The sequence below is a fragment of the Vipera ursinii genome, assembly GCF_947247035.1.
Source record: "Vipera ursinii genome assembly, chromosome: 5".
NCBI lineage: Eukaryota > Metazoa > Chordata > Lepidosauria > Squamata > Viperidae > Vipera > Vipera ursinii.
In genome coordinates, this window is record NC_139518.1 from 90,099,271 (window position 1) to 90,124,533 (window position 25,263).

The following is a 25,263-nucleotide window of genomic DNA, read 5'->3' on the forward strand; positions in this document are numbered from 1 at the left end:
TTGAAGCCTCTTGAGAGGTGGCATGTTGGATCAAAGTGGTGGTTAATGCTTTTTTCGCAGGATGGGATGGTACAGCCTACTTTGAAGGAGGTGGGGTTCTAACTCTTTCTCAACTGTTTTAGACAACTTAGATCAATTCTCCAATCTTCCCTTTTTAGGGAAGGCTGTTGACAAGGTGGTTGGTGTTCAACCATAAGAGTGTCATGAAGCAGACTATTTGGACCCCTTTGAGGCTGGGTTCAGGCTAAAGGACAGTACTGAGAAAGCATTGGTTTCATGTGCAGATGTCCTTTGGACAGGTGCTGCAATTATCTTGGCCCTTCTGGATAATCTCAGCAGTAGGATTGTCTCTCTGAGCTGTCTTTGGGGATTGGTAGTGTGAGGTGGTAAATCAGGGATCCACAATCTGTGGGTCGAGACCCACCACGATAGCCTATTTGCAACTGGGCCGTGTGAGTGGCTGGCTGGGGCATGTGTGTGCGCCCACACAGCCAGCCACTTGCACAACTATCGCAGGCGCTTGAGGACCCACTTTTGTGAGTGTCATGGGCGCTCAGGGCCCTACTCAAGCAAGCATTGGTGCTTTGGCCCTCATTCTTGCAAGCATCTCAGGCACTCGAGGGCCTCACATAAGTGTAGGCAGTACTCACAGTTCCACTCGCACATGTGTTGTGGGCACTCGCAACCCCACTTGCACAAGTACTTGGGGTCTCGCATGAACATCACAGGTGCCCCATTTGTGTGAGCATTGGGTGCTTGTGCGGACACATGCATGCACATACACAACTGCCGCACACACAAAATCATCCCCCCTTTACCCCCTCTGGGCCGCCAAACCAGAAAGGTTGGGGAAGTCTGCTATAAACAATTTCACGGGTTTAATGATTGTTGTCCTACATGGCCAATGCATAGCCATGTGAATACCTTATATTTCTTCCATATATATTCGAGACTGGGAAAAGCATAGAGGTACATTAATGACTGCAATTGGGATTGGCAACCTGGTCATAAAGCAAAGTGGTCACTAAGTGAAAAATCACATCATTGTGACTCTGTTTACAATTTTCACTTCAGTTTTCCTTTGCTTTACAATGTTAGAAGGATATAACCCCAAATGGCTGGGTGAGCCTAAATGGCAGGCAAAGTTTCCAGACCTTGACTATTGAGGAAGCTGGATAAAAGGGCAAACCTTGGAGCACTTTTTCTTCATTCCCCCTTTATGCTAAGAGCTGGGATAATGAACAAGAAGAAAATTGTAAGGAAAAGATTAAAGGACAGTAAGCACACAATGGGAAATGCATGTAAAAAGAAATGTGCTCTAGTCAGTAGATCTTAGTACACTCAGCAGATCTGTTTAGGAGGCAAACAAAAGCCTTTAATATAAAACTTACTAGACTCATTCAGATAGTAACAAGGGGCTGGAGTATTCTAATCTATTAATTACAGTCACAAAGCTGAGCTTATTAATTTTTGGTTAGCAATTTTTAGGGGTGTGGCTAGCATTTTTTAGGGACATACTATGCTGGAGATAAGCAGCTCAAGAAGAAACAACTTGTTTTGGTAATGTCTCCACTCTGTGGGGGAGAAGGAAAAAAATTGGGCCAGGCGCAAGACACTAATTGACTGTAATAGCATTATGATTGAGATGTTGTAAAGATTGTAAAAGTGGGTGTTGGTTGTAATATTACTTTTTCATCTCCTTTGTAACTGGACAGTTGCTGTTCAAAACAGTTGCTAAATGAGGAATATGTCAAGCTTGGAAAACTTCATGGTGTCTCGACATTAAACTCTGAAATGTTATTTCTGTTTTCTTCTTAGGTTTTATTATTGCTTCTTTTTAATTGTTTTAACTGTTTTAACTTGTAAATATGAAGTGCTTTTAATATTGTGTATGACCAGCCATTCGCTAAATAAATATCCCTTAGCTTGCCTACAGAACCAGGGGGGGTAGTGGGGAGAATGGAATTTGTGTTGTAGCTGTGGAGCTGCAAGGTCATCCATGAATTTGTTTTAGAAACTGAGGATTCTTTCTCATAATAATTATCTGGAGCATAATTTGGAAAGGGGAAAGGGAGTTGCTATACTTTTAATATACTGCTTTCGTGCCTATTTAATCAGAGCTGACTTTCTATTCATTAGTGCCGGTATGCTATGCTCAATAAAGTCTGGCATTAGAAATCACAATGTCTCAGGTGCGCTTGCTTTGTTGGGACCCTCAGCCAGAACTTTCACAGACAGTAAAGGCTATATAGGATAACCATCCAAAATACTATATAGAAATACTGTCATACTTAAGGATCCTGTTTGAATTACTACCGTTTCCCCCCCAAAAATAAGACCCGGTCTTGTATATTTGACACCAAAAGACGCATTAGGGCTTATGTTCAGGGAAAGATGGTATCAGGGTGATCAGCCTGGCCAAGCACCTCAACCCCAGCACATGCACAAGAGTCGTCAAGCATGCGGAGGCCAACAGTGTCTGGCAGCAGCCACAGCCCACCAGCCCCTTGGTGCAGTGCAGGTAAGTCCAAACGCGGAGGCAGAAGTGGGAGGAGGCAGGAGATCTGGATATGCTGCGTGGCCACCTGGCCCGGACTTACTTATGCTGGACCAAGGGGCCAGCGGGTTGTGGCTGCTGCCGGACACTGTCGACCTTTGCATGCTCCCACCTCTTGTGCTGGCCACGCCCATCCCAAGCTTATTTTATTTATTTATTTATTTATTTATTTATTTATTTGTTTGTTTGTTTGTTTGTTTGTTTTTATATACCGCCCTTCTCCCGAGGGACTCGGGGCGGTAGGGCTTATATTTGGCCCATCCCAAAACATCATGCTAGGACTTATTTCCTGGGTGGGTCTTATTTTGGGGGAAACACGATAGCCGAAAGCTAACCATGGTAATTGTATATCTCTGAAAGAAAATGAAACCAAAATAGACAATGTAGCACCAAGTAATTTCTAGGGGGACAGAATTCTAAGAAGCTAGAAATTATTTTCTTATTTTAATATGTAAGCAATACAAATCCATCTAAAATGAGCAATTACTCAATCTCATTACTCAGAGTAAGTTTTCTCAGATCTCTGCAACTGGTTCAAGCCTGCCTATTTCTAATCTGCCTGAAAGGCTAACTCAAGCCTTACCTTCATTAATTCCTGCAGGGACTCAAGTTGCAGAAACTTGCTCTCAGTGATTAACTTCTCTGGATCACATTGCTGTAAAGTGGAAAATCAGAAGACAAATAAAGTATTAATCTCATAAGATAGACCTTGTAAAATATACATAGTATAAATGTCATGGGTCCAATAAATGAGACAGTTCAAATAAATTTCAAGCATTGTTTATCTAAAAAGTCTTAATAATGAAACAAAACATCGGCACTCATGGAGGGATGCCACAATCTGAAATCTCCTCCCCCCAAACCCATCATAGCATACACAATTCCTGCCCTTATCTACATGTCATAAATCACATTATCCAATTAGTTTTACATATGAAATTTCACTTCCCATTCTGTATGCAGCTATTCTTATCTTATCAAAATAGCTGTTACATTTCCCTACCTTCAAGATTCAAAGCGAAGCAGTTGGAACAAAAAGCTGTCTCTTATATTGTCAGTACAAAAACATGTCAATAAACACCTAAATGTCCACAAAGTTCTAGAATATATTGCCTCTAATTTTAGGAGGAAGAACTCCTTGGTTTGAATCCAGCATCTTTTGCTCAAGAAATTAATAGCAATAGCAGTAGCACTTCGACTTACAGTTGCAAGAAAAAGTATGTGAACCATTTGGGATTACGTGGAGTTTTGCATGAATTGGCCATAAAATGCGCTCTAAACGTCATGTAAGTCAAAACAATAGAAAAACACAGTCTGCTTAAAATAATACTACACAAACATTAGCTGTTTAATTGAACATAAGATGGAAACATTCACAGTGCAGGGTGGAAAAAGTATGTGAACCTTTGGACTTAATAACTGGTTGACCCTCCTTTGGCAACAATAACCTCAACCAAACGTTTCCTGTAGTTGCAGATCAGACCTGCACAAGGATCTGGAGTAATTTTGGACCACTCCTCTGCACAAAACTGTTTCAGTGTAGCAATATTCTTGAGTTGCGAGCCCTATCAACGGGGGGTAACACCTCACCTTCCATCATTAAAGGTGGAATGGTCTGGTTGACCTGAGATGCCAATATGCACAGCCAATCAGTCTTGGCAGGATTGAGACGAAGCCTGTTTGAGATGCAGACAACACAGATTCACCCAGTGGTGGGATTCAGCCAGTTTGCACTGGTTCAGTAGAACCGGCAGGTAAATTTTGTTGAGTTCGGAGAACCGGCTGAAACCATGCTGCTTCTAGGATTCGGAGGCCTGGAGGAGGTCTCCCTGGCCTAGAACAGCCCACCAGAAGTGCGTGGATGTCACTTTGGAAGTCCGTTCTAGGCCTAGTGGAGGCCTCCCAAGCTTAAAATGGTCCTCCAGAAGGGTGTTGATGTCACTTCCAGAAGTCCGTTCTAGGCCTCGGAGGCCCAGGCCTGCATCCACCCAGAGAACCAGATGTTCAGGTATTTGAATCCCACTACTGGACTCTCCCCCAACCACCTGTGCCTGTCTTCAACAGTGAAGGGACACAGGGCACAAAACATCCTGCAGCCAAGAAGGCTCCACACACATTTTTAGTGACCTGAGGACACATGTAAACCTCCAAATGGCCTGAACGACTCTCTAAAAGAATGCAAATGACCAGCTGTCTGCAAGGAATATAAATCCTTCCATTCCCCACCATCTAGTCAGAGGTGAAAAAGTTTCTTGGATGAGAAGTGAAATGTCTTCAAAGAAAAACAAGGAAGTCTAGTTGCCTCCTGAAAAAGGACCTTGGGACAATTAAAATACCTATTTCCGATCTTTTAAAACAATCATATTATAACTACACATAATAATTTGTGACATGGTTTCATATTTTCAGATGTAAATATTCTTTTGAACATGGACATTGACAGTTGAACTACAGAATCAGATCCATCATTTCTCAATGCTAAGAAATCTGTCCTTCAACAATGGAAAGATACATTTATGGCCACAATTACTCAGTGGATTAAAGATTTGATGTTCTACTCTATATGCCATTATCTTTTATCTGAACCCAAATTACCTTTATACATTCCAGGGCCATTCTCTTTGCTTCCTGATTCTCTGTGGATGGTCCTCTCATACCAGACTGTTCTGTACCACTGAGTGTCAGCCAGTTAACAAAAATGAGCACTGTAGACTCTCCCCTACAAAAGAAAAAAAACATGCTTATAGATAGAGGAGGAAGGAGAAACTTGCAAACAGAACTCAGTATCAGAGTCCCAAATCTAATACAGCCAAAATGCTCCATTTTATTCACAAGAGAGATGTATCAGCAACTTTATTAGAAGTCCAAGGATTACAAATACTATCAAATTAATTGAGGTATGGAGGAATCTCAAACATCTCAATGGGGATAAAACATCCTCAGGAGACACAGAACATTAGATATAGACAAAAACTGTGAGACTGACAAAAGGCTATGCCCACTGGCTAGAATCTAATAAAGAGAAATTTGTACTATGTGATATAGATTCCATCTATATTCTCTAATATCTAATAGTTTTATATATAAATATAGAAGTTCAGGCTTTTCTGTCAATCTATTCCATTATCTGGGTTACCCACCGATTAGAAGGTGTTTCCTCTCGCTGAAGAGAGATCTTGCCATTGGGATCTACAAAATCTTCAACCTATAAATCAAATAAATTACTACTTTAAAATGTACTTTATTAAACTATTTCAAAATTGCTTTTCACTGCATTACTAGTGCATACTGCATACACACATACAGTTGCAAGAAAAAGTATGTGAACCCTTTGGGATTACATGGAGTTTTGCATGAATTGGCCATAAAATGCGCTCTAAATGTCATGTAAGTCACAATAATAGAAAAACACAGTCTGCTTAAAATAATACTACACAAACATTAGCTGTTGTCATGTTTTAATTGAACATAAGATGGAAACATTCACAGTGCAGGGTGGAAAAAGTATGTGAATCCCTAGCCTAATGACTTCTCTAAGAGCTAATTGGAGCCAGGAGTGAGCCAACCTTGACTCCAATCAGTGTGATGATCTTGGATGTGTTGCTGACAGCTGTCCTGCCCTTTAAAAACACACACTTGTTTTGGGTTTACTGGTCTCAAGAAGCACTGTCTGATGTGAACCATGCCTCGCAGAAAAGAGTTCTCAGAAGATCTACGATCAAGAATTGTTGACTTGCATGAAGCTGGAAAGGGTTACAAAAGTATCTCCAAAAGCCTTGATGTTCATGTGTCCACGGTAAGACAGACTGTCTACAAATGGAGAAAGTTTAGCACTGTTGCTACTCTCCCTAGGCGTGGTCGTCTTGTAAAAATGACTTGCAACAACACAGGGCGTAATGCTTAATGAGGTAAAGAAGAATCCTAGAGTGTCAGCTAAAGACCTACAGAAATCTCTGGGACATGCTAACATTTTTGTTGACACATCTACAATAAGGAAAAAATTAAACAAGAATGGAGTACATGGGAGGACACCACGGAGGAAGCCATTGCTGTCCAAAAAAAATATTGCAGCATGTTTGAAGTTTGCAAAAGAGCACCTGGATGTTCCACAGCACTACTGGCAAAATATACTGTGGACAGATGAGACCAAAATTGAGTTGTTTGGGAAAAACACACAACACTATGTGTGGAGAAAAAAAAGGCACAGCACACCAACATCAAAACCTCATCCCCACTGTAAAACATGGCGGAGGGAGCATCATGGTTTGGGTCTGCTTTCCTGCCTCAGGGCCTGGACGGATTGTTGTCATTGATGGGAAAATGAATTCCAGAGTTTATCAGGACATTTTGCAGGAAAACGTATGACCATCTGTCAGCCAACTGAAGCTCCGCAGAGGATGGGTGATGCAACAGGACAATGACCCAAAGCATACAAGTAATTCAACAAAACAATGGCTTCAACAGAACAGAATACGCCTTCTGGAGTGGCCCAGTCAGAGTCCTGACCTCAACCCGATTGAAATGCTGTGGCATGAGAGCGATTCACACCAGACATCTCAAGAATATTGCTACACTGAAACAGTTTTGTGCAGAGGAACTAGAGATCAAATTGCCAACATACGCTGGATCATGGAGAAGCTAGAGAGTTCCAGAAAAACATCTACTTCTGCTTCATTGACTATGCTAAAGCCTTTGATTGTGTGGATCATAACAAACTCTGGCAAGTCCTTAAAGAGATGGGCGTACCAGACCATCTTATTTGTCTCTTGAGAAACCTATATGCAGGCCAAGAAGCAACAGTGAGAACTGGACATGGAACCACTGATTGGTTCAAAATTGGGAAAGGAGTCCGGCAAGGCTGTATACTGTTGCCTTGCCTATTTAACTTATATGCAGAGCATATCATGAGAAAGGGAGGGCTAGATGAATCAAAAGTTGGAATTAAGATTGCCGGAAGAAACATCAACAACCTAAGATATGCAGATGATACCACTCTAATGGCAGAAAGTGAAGAGGAACTAAAGAGCCTCTTGTTGCGAGTGAAGAAAGAGAGTGCAAAACTTGGGTTGAAACTAAACATTAAGAAAACCAAGATCATGGCATCTGGCCCTCTCAATTCCTGGCAAATAGATGGGGGGAAGAAATGGAGGTAGTGACAGATTTTATTTTCCTGGGCTCCAAGATCACTGCAGATGGGGACTGTAGCCAAGAAATTAAAAGAAGCTTGCTCCTGGGGAGGAAAGCCATGGCAAATCTAGACAGCACACTAAAAAGCAGAGACATCACCCTGTCAACAAAAGTGCGTATAGTCAAGGCTATGGTCTTCCCAGTTGCAATGTATGGCAGTGAAAGCTGGACCATAAGAAAGGCTGAGCGCCAAAGAACTGAAGCCTTTGAACTATGGTGCTGGAGAAGATTCCTGCGAGTTCCTTGGACTGCAAGGCGATCAAACCAGTCAGTCCTAGAGGAGATCAACCCTGACTGCTCTTTAGAAGGCCAGATCCTGAAGCTAAAACTCAAATACTTTGGCCACCTAATGAGAAGGAAGGACTCACTGGAGAAGAGCCTAATGCTGGGAAAGATTGAGGGCAATAGAAGAAGGGGACGACAGAGAATGAGGTGGCTGGATGGAGTCACTGAAGCAGAAGGCGTGAGCTTAAATGGACTCCAGAAGATGGTAGAGGACAGGAAGGCATGGAAGAACATTGTCCATAGGGTCGCGATGGGTCGGACACGACTTCGCAACTAACAACAACAACAACAACAACAACAACAAAACTTACAACTCAAAAGGCAACAGCACCTGAAGAAAGCAATACTAAGAGTGAAGACACTAAAGGCCTTCAAATAACTATATTGAGAGTTCAATTAATCAAATGATAACCATAACACCAGCTACTACTGTCTACCTAACCCAGATAGAATTGGAAGAAGAAAAAGACTTGACTGATCTAACGAGAAACTATATTACATCAATCACCAAAAACTGAATTATCAAAGCAAAACTTCAATGGTTACAAAGGGGACATTTTCCTTACAAAATTGACATTTGGATACGTTCCCTGGATTCAAATAAGGGGTATAGGAAGAAAGGGAGATGCATTTGAGAATTTAAAATGCCAAAAGGGAAGCCTGATTGGCACAAAAGGAAGGCAAGAGTTAGATTTAAAAAACTGAACTTGTTTCTTTTTTGGGATTCCTAAAGACACGAGTATAAAAATACCTTTCAATGGATTAAGGGGAATCTCTAAAAAATATAATTGATTTTACATTTAGGTTTTAGATCTGTAAGGGATAACAAAAGTAAGCTTTTAGAATATAATTCTGAACTATATTATAGAATTTGGAATGATATATCAAAAGATAGTATTTTAACAACTGATGTATGGTTAAGACGACTTATAGAATATATTAGTTGTTACTTTTGAACTATATTATAGAATCTAGAATTTTATATATAAAAGATAGTATTTTAATAATTGTTGAACGGTTAAGACAAAAAATATCTTTCTAATAATTGGTGATTTGTTAAGACTTTAATGGTAAAACATAAGAATGTTTTGTAATGAACAATGTAAGTTTTGTAGTCAAGAGAATTATTCTTTATTGAAATAGGGAATTGTGGGTTACCCAAAAATTAAGCTTTCTTTTGTATATTATAGGCTATTCTAGAATATTCTATTGCAATTAGATAAAATTTAAAAACAGGATATTGATAAGTATTAATGAAAATATATTGAAAATTTTGTTAATTGACTAGGTTACAACTAGAAGTGTATTAACCTGACTATTTTGACTATGTGATAACTAAGGGAATCAGAGAGGGAATTCCTGTTGATGCAACCTGAACTATTTACAACTTGTTATTTGTTATTTTGACTACCCAACCACCATATTGCTTCACAAATACATGTATGTGTAAATATTAAAAAATCAATAAAACTTGTATATTAAAAAAAGAATTCTAATGGCAGGATCTGGGCGATGCATGACAAAGTGCCTCTTTGTGATGGATTAGAGACACTTTGTTGGGAGGTGTTGAGATGAATGGGGGCAACAGACCCCAATCTAAACTCTTCTGGAATTCAATTTAGATCAATTTTGAGGGCAATGGGTGAATGGATGTGGCTTTTAGTTCAAAATATGAACCACAAAAGTGCATTTATTTAAACTGCATTTATTTCTCCATGTTTTGGGTTGTCATCAGGAACTTCTGTATGATCCTCAATATGACATGGCTGTGATTAATTTAGATCAGAAGATCACAGCACTATTTCTGATTTGTTTTCCCGCAAAGGAGAAATACAATTACCTGTGGCAAGCACCTTTTTGGCAAAATAGCTCTATCATCTGTGTTCACAAACTTCACTTTTATCTGGCACTGTCACAAGTCTCAGAGCTTGCAAGATACTATGAATTTGGATACATAATGAAAATGATTTTCAGAGATAGAGTTTTTAAAATTATATTGGGTTAATTAATTATAGACTATTGTTTCTTTTCCTTATTGAAAGAGGACCTCTTTGGTATCTTTTTCAGTAATGAATTTGAGGGATAAAAATATAAGTTTACTGTAACTTCAATCTTACAATGTTATGAGGTAGTTTCAGCAAACAGCTGCTAGCCTTTGTTTTTGTACATATCTTTAAAGCTTAATTGGCTGGGTGAATGCTGATTTATTTCAACCCCTGTTGGATTCTTTCTACTTCCTTTTTTGCTTTGATTTTTTTGACTGCTCTTATCAATTCCTGCTTTCAGTATGACTCTGGATTTGTATTTTATTAACCTGCAAAAACATTTTGGATTAAAACAGTCAGAAAATATTTTCTCTGCCTTCTTTGCTTGCTCCCCGCTTTGAGCAACAACATATCAGATTACAGAAAGGAGAAGGGGGCTGGCATTCAAGGGGGAAAACAGTCTGATTAGCAACTGTGCTTTTATATAATAGCAGAGAACTCTCTGGATCAGGGGTGTTAAACTGCCAGCCCATGGGCCGGACGCATCATTGGAAAGCCATGCCCACCCCATTGCCGGCAATGGAGAAAAAGCTCTGATACGTTGCGTGACGTCATTTGACGTCACAAGTTTGACATGTCTGCTCTGGATGGACAAGTAGCAAATGATTTTTTTAAGGGGTTTGAAGGAGAATGGGAAATGGACTTAATACATCTAATTCAGGAATGGCCCTATCTGTTTTTTGGAGGAAGCTAGATGGGCTTTGGATATTGGACTTATTATATTCAATCAATCATAAATTAATAAGAGATGATATAAAGCAGGGGTCCCCAACCCCCAGTCCATGGACCAGTACCAGGCTATGGCATGCTAGCAACCAGTCCGCACAAACATAAAAAGCCCCATTGGTGAGATGTAGGCAGCACACAAAACCATGCCCACTCTGATCCACGGAAAAACCTCTCTCCATGGAACTGGTCCCTTGTGCCCAAAAGGTTGGGGACCTCTGCTATAAAGAAACAAAAATGGATATTTGATCTTGGACCAATTGGGATGATTTGGGATTGAAGGCCTGGTAAATTTTCTATGAGTTGTTAATAGAGGATTTTGGAATTTCAATCTTATCTTTCTCTGACTACTGTTCACAATATTATTGTTTTTTTCTGTTAGGTATTTTGATATTAATATAGTTCATACATGTCAGGCTAACAATTTCTACATAGATTTACTAGTTTAATAGTTTAAAATTCTTTTGGCCTGTTTTGCAAGAGGTGGAAACCAACATTATTGCATTATATTAATCAGCATTCAACTAAGGAAGGTTTTACGTGTATATGTGTTAGTCTTGCTTTCTTTTTCTTATGACACTTTTTCTTTTTAATGTCTTTTTTGTTGTGTTTTTTATTCTTTTGTTCTTTTAAAAATATTTTGGTGTTTTGTATTTTAACAATTTTTTTAACAAACTAAAAATTTCTCAAAAAGAAATACAGGAAGATCTTGCAAACTGCTCCTGCTGCTTCTTCTCCTGGGGAGACCATGGGTAGCATGGTGATCTTAATATTCCACAGCATACTTATATCATCACTTGTACCTATGCCTATACTCCATAGAGGTCACCCACACTCATACCTACCCATTTATGTACCCACTTGAACTTGGGCCTGCCTGTACCACTCACCTGCATATGTCTCCATTCACTCAAACACAAAACTGTATGTCATTATATTTTATAAAATCCCAATTTATAGGTTTTTTTTAAGATAGCATTTAATGTTCTGCAAAAAAAACATTTTAAAACATTTAAGCTTTTTTTGCACTTTGATTATACAACAAAGCCCAAGCAAGGCAAATCCTTATCGTCTCACCCAATTATCCTAGCATCTACTGTCATTTGTTTTACCTCCACCATGGTTTTTGGCAATAATTCTGCTCTGAAAAGTTGCAACATTGCCTCCATTATATTTTTCCAGCCCTCTCGTAAAATATCACCATGTCGATGAGCCAAGTGAAACACAGTCTTTGCTGCAATGTGGGCTTTTGGATTGCTTCCAAAAACTGTTGGCAAATTCTCAATTGACTGCAAGAGAAAAGTACAAATAAATAAATTATTTTTTAAAAAAATCTCAAGTTTGGTATAAAGTATTAACTCAAAACAGAAAGACCTGATTTAGTCAAATGTTTAGTCACAATATTTGACTAAATTTGACTAATATATCACTACTTTCACAGTATATATATGTGTGTGTGTGTGTGTGTGTATGTGTGTGTGTGTGTGTGTTTTTGTAGATTTTCACGGGTACAGGTATGTAGGTCTTGGTGTATTCGGGTCTTTTCCTGTGTAAGATTGATAGTGTCTTGGCGACGTTTCAACGAGGCTCCACTCGTCATCTTCAGGCTGGTGTCTTCAGCTTCATGGGACCTCGACAAAATGTCACCAAGACACTATCAATCTTACACGGGAAAAGACCCAAATATGCCAAGACCTATATACTTATATATTGGAAACGACTAGCACGTATGTGTGGGGGAAACTTTACCATATATATACACAAACACACACACATATATATACACACACATACACACACACACACACACACACATATATATATATTGTATGTGTGTGTGTAAACTTTTTTGGCTTGTTAACAAAGAATAAAGGGAGACTGATATGATCATTTCAAACTTATTTGTTCTCATCAGTCAGTCATACCTGTCAGAATCCATTTATATCAAATTCATAAATGTATGTTTAAAACATTATCCCCCCCCATACGGATTCTGCCATCTCCCAAGGAAGGAGGAGCATATTTATTTATTTTTATTTATTTATTTTATTTATTTGTTTTTTATAAACCGCCCTTCTCCCGAGGGACTCGGGGCGGTGTACAGAGTAAGGTAGGTATACAGATTGAACAATAGTGAAAAACAATAGTAAAACAACTGAGACCCCAAGAGCTATCAGGCCAGGCCGGACTGCTGGAACAGGTAAGTTTTTAAATCGCGCCGGAAGGTGCGGAGGTCGGGGGCCATCCGGATTTCGGTTGGCAAGCAGTTCCAGAGGGCTGGCGCTCCCACTGAGCATGCCCTCCCCCTGGGGGCCACCAGCCGACATTCCTTGAGCGGTGGCACCCTGAGGAGGCCCTCTCTGTGGGAGCGCACAGGACGGAGGGGTGTTGACGTTGGCAGAAGGTGCTCCCGTAGGTAGTCCGGACCCATGCCATGTAGGGCTTTGTATGTCATTGTTAGCACCTTGAATTTCACTCGGAAGGCAACTGGAAGCCAGTGCAGCTCACGGAGGAGAGGTGTGATATGGGAGTATCGGGAGGCCCCCAAAAGTGTCCGTGCAGCTGCACTTTGCACCAGTTGAAGCTTCCGAGTGGATCTCAAGGGCAGCCCCATGTAGAGAGCGTTACAGTAGTCTAGGCGAGAGGTCACAAGTGCATGGGTGACTGTACGTAAGGCATCCAGGTCCAGATAAGGTCGTAGTTGGCGCACCAGTCGAACCCGGGAGAAGGCCCCCTTGGTCACAGCTCCTATGTGATCTTCCAGGGATAGCTGCGAGTCTAGGAGGACACCCAGGTTGCGGGCCCTATCTGAGTCTGACCGAACACAGTTAAGATCCTTTTCTAGATCTTATCTTGTGGCAATGAGGGTGGCAAAGCGCGCCTACTTCACCACCCTCATTGCGTCCGCAGATAATCGCCCGGCCGCCCTATTTAGAGTGGTCCGCTCCCTTTTAAGTCAAGAGACGGGAGAGGACCCCCTACATGGACGGGCTGAGGAATTTAGTAAATATCTGGTGGACAAAATTGCTCAGATTCGGGCTGGTCTGGACTCTGACTGGGCAGTATCTAACGAGAGGAAAACGATGAAGTTGGCCGAGTACATTTGGGAAGAGTTCGATCCTGTGACGCCGGATGAAGTGAACAAGATCATGGGGAAACTAAGTGCCGCCACATGTTTGTTGGACCCGTGTCCCTCCTGGCTAGTCTATGCAGCTTGGGAGGTTACACGAGGCTGGCTCCTAGCAGTTATCAATGCCTCACTGAGTGAAGGGTACTTCCCTGCTGCCTTGAAAGAGGCGGTGGTAAGGCCCCTCCTCAAGAAGCCGGCACTGGACCCAGCTGTTTTAAACAACTTTCGTCCTGTCTCCAACCTTCACTTCCTTGCGAAGGTCGTTGAGAGCGTGGTGGCACGACAGCTCCCTTTGAACCTGGAGGAAGCTGAATATCTAGATCCGTACCAATCGGGTTTCAGACCCGGGCACAGCACGGAGACGGCATTGGTCGCGCTGGTGAATGATCTCTGGCGGGCCCGAGATAGAGGTTATTCCTCTGTCCTGGTCCTATTAGATCTATCAGCAGCTTTTGATACCATCGACCATAGTATCTTACTGCGTCGTCTTGAGGGGCTGGGAGTGGGAGGCACCGTTTTGCGGTGGTTCTCCTCCTACCTCTCGGACCGTTCGCACACGGTGTTGGCAGGAGGGCAGAGGTCAAGCCCTAGGCCTCTTATGTGCGGAGTGCCTCAGGGTTCGGTGCTCTCGCCCCTCCTGTTCAACATCTATATGAAGCCGCTGGGAGAGATCATCCGTAGCTTCGGGGTGAAATATCATCAATATGCTGATGATACCCAGCTATTCATCTCCACCCCAAACCAACCCAGTGATGCCCTCGATGTGATGTCCCGTTGCCTGGAAGCAGTACAGATTTGGATGGGAGAAAACAGGCTTTGACTTAACCCGGCCAAGACTGAGTGGCTGTACATACCGTCATCTCGTTTAGTCCAAAAGCTTCCATCTCTGACTATTGGAGGAGAGATGTTACCTCCCATTGATAGAGCATGCAATCTGGGCGTCCTCCTAGATTCACGACTCAGTTTTGAAGATCATATTGGAGCCGTGGCTAGGGGGGCATTTGCACAGATTCGTCTTATATACCAATTGCGCCCCTTTTTGGACCGAGATGCCCTACGTACAGTCACCCACGCACTCGTTACCTCCCGTATTGATTACTGTAATGCTCTCTACATGGGGCTGCCCTTGAAGACCACTCGGAGGCTTCAGCTGGTGCAGAATGCGGCTGCACGGGTTGTGATGGGAGCTCCCCGATACTCCCATATTACACCCCTCCTGCGTGAGCTGCATTGGCTACCAGTTGCCCTCCGGGTGAGATTTAAGGTGCTGGTACTTACCTTTAAAGCCCTACATGGCCTAGGCCCGGGATACTTGCAGGACCATCTGCTGCCGGGAACAAATCCCCATCGTCCAGTACGCTCGCACAGAGAAGGCCTCCTCAGGGTACCGTCAGCTAGGCAATGTCGACTGGCGACCCCCAGGGGGAGGGCCTTCTCTGTGGGAGCGCCAGCCCTATGGAATCAGCTCTCCCCTGAGCTTCGGATGGCCCAAAACCTCCAATCCTTTCGCCGCGGCCTCAAAACACTCCTGTTCCACCAGGCCGACCAAGACTGACAGGCATTTTAATTAATTTATATTTAGTATTTTTAATTTATTTTTAAAATTCTCTAATTTAATTTATTGCACAGATGTTATCAATTTTATTTCTATCTTGATCTCTGTACTTATTATATGTTTTGCTGTTAGCCGCCCTGAGTCCTTCGGGAGATAGGGCGGGATATAAATCCCATCAATAAATAAATAATAAATAAATAAATAACTCATCCCCGATGTTAAGGGGTGGAATGATCTGAGTATCCTGGCTTGCCGGTACGTACAGCCATTCAGTCTTGTCCGGGTTGAGTTGAAGCCTGTTCCTCCCCATCCATTCCTGGACCGCTTTCAGGCAGCGGGACATCACGTCGAGGGCATCACTGATGCTGTTTGGAGTTGAGATGAAAAGCTGGGTCTCATCAGCATACTGATGGTACCCTACTCCAAAGCTACGAATGATCTCACCCAGCGGTTTCATGTAGATGTTGAACAGGAGAGGCGAGAGGACCGACCCCTGAGGGACTCCGCAAACGAGAGGCCTCTGGGTCGACCTCTGTCCCCCTGCCAGCACCGACTGCGTGCGACCCTGGAGAAAGGAGGAGAACCACCGCAGAACCGTGCCTCCCACTCCCAGTCCCCTGAGGCGCCGCAGCAAGATACCATGGTCGATGGTATCGAAAGCCACCGAAAGGTCTAATAAGACTAGGACAGAGGAATGGCCCCTGTCCCGGGCTCTCCAGAGATCATTCATCAGAGCGACCAATGCCGTCTCCGTGCTGTAGCCCGGCCTGAAGCCCGATTGGCACGGGTCTAGATAAACCGCTTCCTCCAGGAACTGAGGAAGTTGATGTGCCACCACGCTCTCAACAACCTTCGCAAGGAAGCGAAGATTGGAGACTGGACGAGTTATTCAATGAGGTTGGGTCCAGGTTGGGCTTCTTGAGGAGAGGTCTCACCACCGCCTCCTTCAAGGCGGTGGGGAAGTGACCCTCACTCAGAGAAGCAGAGATGACAGCCAGAAACCAGCCTCGTGTCCCCTCTCGGGCTGCATAAGCCAGCCAGGAAGGACACGGGTCCAGTAAGCATGTGGAGGAGCTCAACCTCCTCATAATCCTGTCCACTTCCTTCGGAGTCACAGGATCAAATTCCTCCCAGATGACGTCGACAAGACTGTCCATGTCCTGTTCCTCCAACTCTGCCCAGTTGGAATCTAGGCCGGTTCGAATCCGAGCGATTTTATCCAACAGATATTGACCGAATTCCTCGGCTCGACCCTGCAAGGGTTCCTCCCTCACCTCTTGGTTCAGTAGGGAGCGAGTCACTCTGAACAAGGCAGCCGGGCGATTATCTGCGGACGCGATGAGGGTGGAAAAGTAGCTGGATTTTGCCACCCTTATCGCTGCGAGATAAGACCTGGTGAGGATTCTTAGTCGCAATCGGTCGGATTCGGATCGACTGGATCTCCAACGGCTCTCTAGGCCCCGTCTCCGACGCTTCATCTCCCGGAGCTCCGCGGTGAACCATGGGGCTCGCTGGGATCTGCGCCGGGTCAGGGGCCGCAGGGATACAACTCGGTCCAGAGCCTCCGTGGCTGCCCTTTCCCAGGCTTCCACTATGGCATCCGCCGAGCTGTGAGCAGGGAGTGCATGTGGGTCCCCAAGCGCTGCCTGGAACCTATCAGGGTCCATTAGGCGCCTAGGGCGGTACCATCTGGTTGGCACCGTGCACCCACGGCGGGGGGTGGTAAAGGGGAAGTCTAGCCGTAGGAGGTGATGATCGGTCCATGACAGGGGCGTAACGGTCGTGGCGCCCCCACCGATATCATCACGCCACCGTCCAGACAAGAACACCAAGTCGGGGTTGTGGCCTCCCTCATGAGTCGGTCCAGAAATTATTTGCAATAGGTCCATGGCCGCCATGGAAGCCATGAACTCCCGAGCTAGTTCGGACGATCCTCCCAGGGACGGTAGGTTAAAGTCGCCCAAGACCATGAGTTGTGGGAATTCAACCACCAACCCTGAGAGGACATCGAGTAGCTTGGGCAGGGCTGCCGCTGCATGATTAGGTGGTAGGTACGCCAGCAGCAGGCCCAACTGCGCCCCTGGGCCGTATCTCAGAAGGAGAGACTCACACCCAACTATCTGAGGGACGGTGGTCTCTCGCGGGCTAAGGGACTCCCTGATGATAACTGCCACTCCTCCGCCCCTCCCGTGGGCCCGAGGCTGGTGCAGCACCTGGAAACCTGGCGGGCAGAGGTCAACCAGAGGGACACCACCCTCTGGGCCCAGCCAGGTTTCCGTGATGCAAGCCAGGTCCACGTGCTCGCTCTCCACTAGGTCACGAACAAGTTGAGCCTTGTTAGCTATGGACCTGGCATTTAGGTAGACCAGCCTGAGCATAGGAGGCTGCACATCTTCGCTCCCGGGTCCTCGGGGGAAGTACAGAGGGTCGGAGGGTCTCACCGCTTGTACAGAGCGGAGATGACTCTCCTGGTGACGATATGGCCCTCTGCTTGTGCACCTTCTGCCGTTCCCCACCATCCTGGGAATTGGCTGTTCGTCAGCTCGCCACTGGGCTTTGTCGGCGACTGGTCCTCGTTCTCCACCTTCGCGAATGGTCGTAGGCCTGGCCTGCGCTATGGTAGCTGGAAGGCCCGCCTTCACCGAACAACCAGTCTTTTCCCGCCCCCCTCCCTAACCCGACAAAGAACTTAACTAGGAACTTAACCAGGGGCCTCTTGTTGGACTTGTGCTGGAGGCCCCTGACCCTGCCTGGCCATCTCTCAGAGGCCCAATGGTCGGGCCCGTCATCGAGATTCGATGTATTGTAGGCGGGACGCACCCAGGAGAGGGGGGAACTCCTGAGGGCGAGTAGGTCTGTGCTCGAATATTGGAGAAGCATAGAGTCACAGGTTTTTTTTTTGGGAAGGCGGTCCCCTCGGTGGAGAATTGGAAGGAGGGTCGAGTTGGGTAGGTGGGTATCTGGACCGTCACCCAGCCACTGCCACTTGGCTGGGTGAACCCCAGAAGCAGGCCACTCCCCATCCTCTCACGATGGGTTGTGACTCTGCTTCCGGGGGTGGTCCAGGACCCACTCTGGGTGAAGCATACCCCATAGAGCTCTCACCTCTATGGGGCTGCAGGTGTAGGTCAAGCCACTCTGCCACCGTGGCTTGCACCCAGGCCCATCATGTCCTGTGGGGCGAGGGTGGGCAAGGGGGTTGAGAGTTGGTAGAGGCAAGATGATGATGGCCTCGGTGGTCTAGTCGCCGCTATTTTCACTGGTCAGCTGCATCGTGGCGTCTTTTGGTTGAAGATTGGCACGGAGACACCGTCGGCACCCAGGGTGCGGGTCGGAGACGCCACGCCGCGTCTAGTAGTGCTGCCGTCGAGGGTTTTTGGTAAAGGTGGTCGACCGGGGTCTGGAGAAGCTTACGCTGCTGACGCTTTCGCTGTTGCTCCGCTGCATAGCTGCTCCCCGGATCCGCTGGTCCGCGGCGTCTCCCTGATGTAGATCGGAAGTGCCGCCGCCTAGGGCTAGGTCAAGGTGGTCGAGGAAGGACGAGGCGCTGGCCCTCACTCAAGACGGCTGCAGCGGTTCTGGGGGTGGGCCGGAGACGCCAGGCCGTTGCTGCTAGTGCCGCTGTCAAAGGCCCCTCGGAGGTGGTCGGTCGGGCCCGCATAGCCGGTCTGCGGCGTCTCCTTGATCCCATAGAGACGCCGCCGCTATTCAGGAGCAGGCCAGGAGGTCGAGGCAGAGCAGCGACTCCGGTCCTGCTCAGGGTGGCTGCTGCGGCTGCCACTTCTGCCGCCGAGCTGATCCAGCTGATCCGCGGCGCCTTTCTTGATCTTCGCAGATGCCGCCGTTGCCCAGAGGGCATATCAGGGAGCCGAGGAAGGGCGGAGACGCCGGCCCCACTCCGGATGGCTGCAACAGCTGCAGCGGCTCAGGGGCGGGTCGGAGGCGCCACACCGCCACTGCCTCCGCCGGTGTTCAGGCCCGTGGGGAGACGACAGACTAGGGCCCCGCGGAGCTCTCACCGTCGCCGTTGCTGACGATGCCGCTGCCTCCGCCACCCAGCTGGTCCGCGGCGCCTCCGTTGATAGCTCGGAGACGACGACGCTGCCCGGGAGTCGATCAGGGGGCCGGGGCAGAGCAGAGCTACCGGCCCCTCTCGGATGGCTGCAGTGGCTGTAGTGGCTTAGGGGCGGGCAGGAGACGCCTCGCCGCCACTGCCACCGTCGCTGTTAGGCTCCTGGGACAGATGATCCGACTGGGGGCTGGAGAGCTGTCGCCGCTGCTGCTGCTGTCCTCGTTGTTGGCGCCTCCGCCGCACAGCTGATCTGCGGAGACGCCGCCCTTGCCCAGCAGTAGAACAAGCGGTAGAGGCAGGGCGGAGGCATTGGCCCCATTTACAACGGCCGCCAACGGCCCAGGCGGCGGGGCGGAGATGTCCCGGCGCCCCTACGGCTGATTCGGGAGGCAGCGGTGGCACAATTGCCCAGCTCATCTGCCCAAACTTCTGACCCCACCCCAGGGGTCCGATGGCATCCCTGGGGGGCTCCTGGGGGGACGCCTTACCATTGGGGGCTACGGAGCTCTCCCCAGCGCATCCGCCATCTTTGGAGCCGGCAAAAAATGGATTCAGCCTGCCTTAGGTTATTTCAAAGACAGTAGACAGGACTTAGTATTGTTTTACAAATCCCACCTATCGAAAGGAAGGATTTTTACTAAACTAGATCTGAGGGAAGCATATTACCGTATTAGGATTAAGAAAGGAGATGAATGGAAGACTGCATTCAACTGCCCAATGGGATGCTACCAATTCAAAGTATTGCCATTTGGACTGCAAGGGCCCCCCGCAGTCTTTATGATGTACTAAGGGAGCACCTATATAAGCGGGTCCTGGTTTACCTGGATGACATTCTTATCTTCACGGAGACCAAAGAGGAACATATCAAACTAGTCAGAGCAGTCCTGAAAAAGTTGCGAGCTGCCCACTTATATGCTAAATTATCGAAGTGTGAATTCTATCAGGAAAAAATTGACTACCTGGGATATCGCATATCTCCAGAGGGCATCGAAATGGACCCTGAGAAGGTCAGGGCAGTATTAGAGTGGGCACCCCCCCGCACACGGAAGCAATTGCGAAGTTTCCTGGGGTTCGCAAATTTCTACTGCCAATTCATCCCCGCATTTGGCCAAATAGCCATGCCCCTGACAAACTTGTTAAAAATGAAGGGGGGCCCCCTGTGAAATCCAGCCAGCCTCTAAAATGGACAATGGAATGTCCATTTGAGAGGCTAAAGAGACTCTTTTCTGCTGAACCTGTACTAAAACACCCAGATCCCAACAAACCTTTTGTAATACAGGCAGATGCGAGCGATGTAGCAGTCGGGGCTGTATTACTACAGGAAAATGATGAGGAGACGTTGCAATCTTGCGCATATACATCCCGAAAACTCACAGAAACAGAACAACGGTGGCCAAGGGCAGCCACGGAGGCACTTGACCGAGTTGTACCCTTGCGGCCCCTGACCCGGTGCAGATCCCAGCGAGCTCCATGGTTTTCCGTGCAGCTTCGGGAGATGAAGCGTCGGAGACGGGGCCTAGAGAGCTGTTGGAGATCCAGCTGATCAGAATCCGACCGATTGTGACTAAGAACCTATATTAGGTCTTATCTCGCAGTGATAAGGGCAGCGAGGTCTAATCACTTAGCTACCCTTATCGCGTCCGCAGATAACCGCCCGGCCGCCCTGTTTAGGGTGACCCACTCCCTCCTGAATCAGGAGGTGAGGGAGGAACCCTTGCAGGGTCGTGCCGAGGAGTTTAGTCAACATCTGTCGGACAAAACGCCCTAGGGCACGCCAGACCTGTGGAACTGCTTGCCGGTCAAGCTCCGGATGGCCCCCGACATTCGCTCCTTCTGGCGGGATCTAAAAACTTATTTATTTGAGCAATCTGGCCTGGTTTGATGGGTTAAGGGCTGGGTTTTTAACATAGTTTTAATTACTGTTTATATCGGGCATAATATTTAATTGATTTTTAACTTCTGTACTTCGTTTTTAATATTTATTGCCCTGAACACAGCCCTGAGTCCTTCGGGAGAAGGACGGTATAAAAATTTAATTAATATAAATATATAATATAAAATCGCTCGGATTCGGACCAGTCTGGACTCCGACTGGGCAGAGTCTGACGAGCAGGATGCGGGCGGACTTGTCGATATTATCTGGGAGGAGTTTGATTCATTAACTCCGGAGGAAGTGGACAGGATTATGGAGAGGTTGAGCTCCACCACATGTTTATTGGACCCGTGCCCTTCCTGGCTGGTTTATGCGGCTTGGGAGGGGACACGAGGCTGGTTCCAGGCGGTTATATCTGCCTCTTTGAGTGAGGGCAGTTTCCCCGCCGTCTTGAAGGAGGCGGTGGTGAGACCTCTCCTCAAGAAGCCTGTTCTGGACCCGGCTGTGTTAAATAACTTTCATCCGGTCTCCAACCTTCGCTTTCTTGCGAAGGTTGTTGAGAGTGTGGTGGCGCATCAGCTCCCTCTGGTCCTGGATGAAGCGGATTATCTAGGCCCGTACCAATCGGGTTTCAGGCCCGGGTACAGCACGGAGACAGCATTGGTCGCTCTGGTGAATGATCTCTGGAGGGCCCGGGACAAGGGACATTCCTCTGTCCTAGTCCTATTAGACCTCTCAGCGGCGTTTGATACCATCGACCATGGTATCCTGCTGCGGCGTCTCAGGGAATTGGGAGTGGGAGGCACAGTTTTTCAGTGGTTCTCCTCCTATCTCCTGGGACGTTCACAGTCGGTGTTGGCAGGGGGGGAGAGGTCGACCTCGAGGCCTCTCGCTTGTGGAGTTCCTCAGGGGTCGGTCCTCTCGCCTCTCCTGTTCAACATCTACATGAAACCGCTGGGTGAGATCATTCGTGGTTTTGGAGTTGGGTATCATCAGTACGCTGATGATACCCAGCTTTTTATTTCGACCCCAAACCACCCCAGTGATGCCCTCGACGTGATGTCCCGCTGCCTGGAAATGGTTCGGGTCTGGATGGGGAGGAACAGACTTCAACTCAACCCCGACAAGACTGAGTGGCTGTGCATACCGGCATCCCGGGATATTCAGAATATTCCATCACTTTCTATGGGGGGTGAGCTATTACCCCCCGTAGATAGGGCTCGCAACTTGGGAGTCCTCCTAGATTCACGGCTTACTTTGGAAGATCACATAGTGGCTGTGACTAGGGGGGCCTTCACCCAGGTTCGCCTGGTGCGCCAGTTGTGGCCCTATCTAGACCGGGATGCCCTGTGTATGGTCACTCATGCGCTCGTGACCTCTCATTTAGACTACTGCAACGGTCTCTACATGGGGCTGCCCTTGAGGACCACTCGGAGGCTCCAACTGGTACAGAATGCAGCCGCGAGAGTTGTGTTGGCAGTCTCCCGATACTCCCATGTTACACCTCTGCTCCGTGAGCTGCATTGGCTCCCAGTTGTCTTCCGGGTGAGATTCAAGGTACTGGTAATGGTGTTCAAGGCCCTACATGGCATGGGTCCGGAGTACCTCAGGGATCACCTGCTGCCGGCATCAACATCCCTCCGCCCTGTGCGTTCCCACAGAGAGGGCCTCCTCAGGGTGCCACCGGTCAGAGAATATCGGCTGGTGGCCCCCAGGGGGAGGTCCTTCTCTGTGGGCGCCCCAGATTTATGGAATCGGTTGCCGGTCGAGCTCCGGATGGCGCCCGACCTTCGCTCCTTCCGACACGATCTGAAGACTCACTTATTCGAACAAGCCGGCCTGGCCTGATGGGGGATGGGTTGGGATTTTATTGTTGTTTTTAATATATCTATTTATTGTTTTAGCTTGGGCATTGTGTTTAAATTTTTTTTTTAACTTTTGTATCTTTGTATTTTTATATATTTGCCCTGTTCACCGCCCTGAGTCCTTCGGGAGAAGGGCGGTATATAAATAAAATAATAATAATAATAATAATAATAATAATAATAATAATAATAATAATAATAATAATAATAATAATAATAATAATAATAATTATTATTATTATTATTGGAAAAGGAAGAATTCTCACTAAGGTGGTTGTTATTAACATGGCGACAATTTCTGGAAGGGAATAAAATACCTTTCCAGGTCTGGACAGACCACAAAAAGTTAGAAGCACTAAAGACGCCCAGGAAACTCACTCCTAAGCAAGCCTGCTGGTGCCAACACTTTCACCGATTAAATTTCACTCTCAAACACTTGCCGGGGGGGAAGAACTTCCTGGCCCAATATAACAGCACACGAGTAACTGACTTTAAACCACTTGTACCAGAACAACAACTGGCAGCACCAGTTACCACCAGGGCACAAGTAAAAATGAAGCCGGAAGTAAATAGCCAAACCGGAATAGAATTCTGAAAGTCCTTGGAAAGCGACGAATTGTTCCAGAAAAATAGACATGTGTGCACAATTAAAGATGGGTTACCTTGGGTGGGTGAGAAGTTATACATACCTACCACCCAGAGGATCAATTTCTTTTTTTTATTGAAAAGTTTTACAATTTTTAAATACAATAAACTCCCTCCTCCCCCTACCCTCTCCCCAACCCTCCCCTACCCTCCCCGACTTCCCAGAGCTGAATACAGGGTATAATAATACAAACATAAACTAAAATATGCTAACAACAAAAATAAAACATTAAGTTCTATTGGACTTTAACTCTCCATAGTCATAATATTAATAAAGTAACAAATAACTAATCATACATCATAAAAATCCACTATTTATTCAAATGCTAAATGAAACCTTTTAGTCCCATATTTATTCTGAATATATTCAATTCATCTTTTCCATTCCACAACATATCTCTGTTGCGATTGGTCTTTCAAATATGCCGAAATCTTTGCCATTTCCGCCAAGTTGGAAACTTTCAAAGTCCACTCTTCTATAGTCGGCAATTCCTCCTTCTTCCAATATTGCGCTACTAAAAGTCTTGCTGCCATAATTAGATGCAACATCAACTTAGTATCTATAACAGTAGTATCTGTAATGACTTCCGGGTGGCAAGGCTCCGCCGCCGGCAGCCATTCTGGCTGTCAGCCCCGTCGTCTCTTCCTTTGCAAACTGCTCCAGGTCTCTCTTATTGGAAGGGCACCTTTTCCCAACAGCAATTTTAAGATCTCTCCACAGGGGATTGAGATATGGACTCATTGCTGGCCACTTCAGAACTCTCCAGCGCTTTCTTGCCATCCATTTCTGGGTGCTTTTTGACGTATGTTTGGGGTCATTGTTCTGCTGGAAGACCCAAGATCTTGGACGCAAACCCAGCTTTCTGACACTGGGCTCTACAGTGCGACCCAAAATCCTTTGGTAATCCTCAGATTTCATGATGCCTTGCACACATTCAAGGCACCCAGTGCCAGAGGCAGCAAAACAACCCCAAAACATCATTGAACCTCCACCACATTTCACTGTAGGTACTGTGTACTTTTCTTTGTAGGCCTCATTTCATTTTCGGTAAACAGTAGAATGATGTGCTTTACAAAAAAGCTCTATCTTGGTCTCATCTGTCCACAAGACGCTTTCCCAGAAGGATTTTGGCTTACTCAAGTACTGTAATCTTGCTTTTTTATGTCTCTGTGTCAGCAGTGGGGTCCTCCTGGGTCTCCTGCCATAGTGTTTCATTTCATTTAAATGTCGACGGATAGTTTGCGCTGACACTGATGCTCCCTGAGCCTGCAGGACAGCTTGCATTCCTTTGGAACTTGTTTGGGGCTGCTTATCCACCATCC

General features: G+C 46.2%; 1 protein-coding gene across 5 annotated transcripts in view; it reads right to left on the bottom strand.

Annotated features, from left to right (window-relative positions):
- GBF1 (golgi brefeldin A resistant guanine nucleotide exchange factor 1) overlaps window positions 1-25,263 on the bottom strand; it is a 343,732-nt gene that overhangs the window by 86,441 nt on the left and 232,028 nt on the right. For all 5 annotated transcript variants that reach the window (XM_083364149.1, XM_083364148.1, XM_083364146.1 and 2 more), the window contains exons 24-27: window positions 11,913-12,089; window positions 5,698-5,762; window positions 5,153-5,276; window positions 3,141-3,212 (exon numbers count right to left, since the gene is read on the bottom strand). In XM_083364149.1, the coding sequence (XP_083220275.1) occupies window positions 3,141-3,212; window positions 5,153-5,276; window positions 5,698-5,762; window positions 11,913-12,089 (438 nt within the window). The remainder of the gene's footprint in view (window positions 1-3,140; window positions 3,213-5,152; window positions 5,277-5,697; window positions 5,763-11,912; window positions 12,090-25,263) is intronic.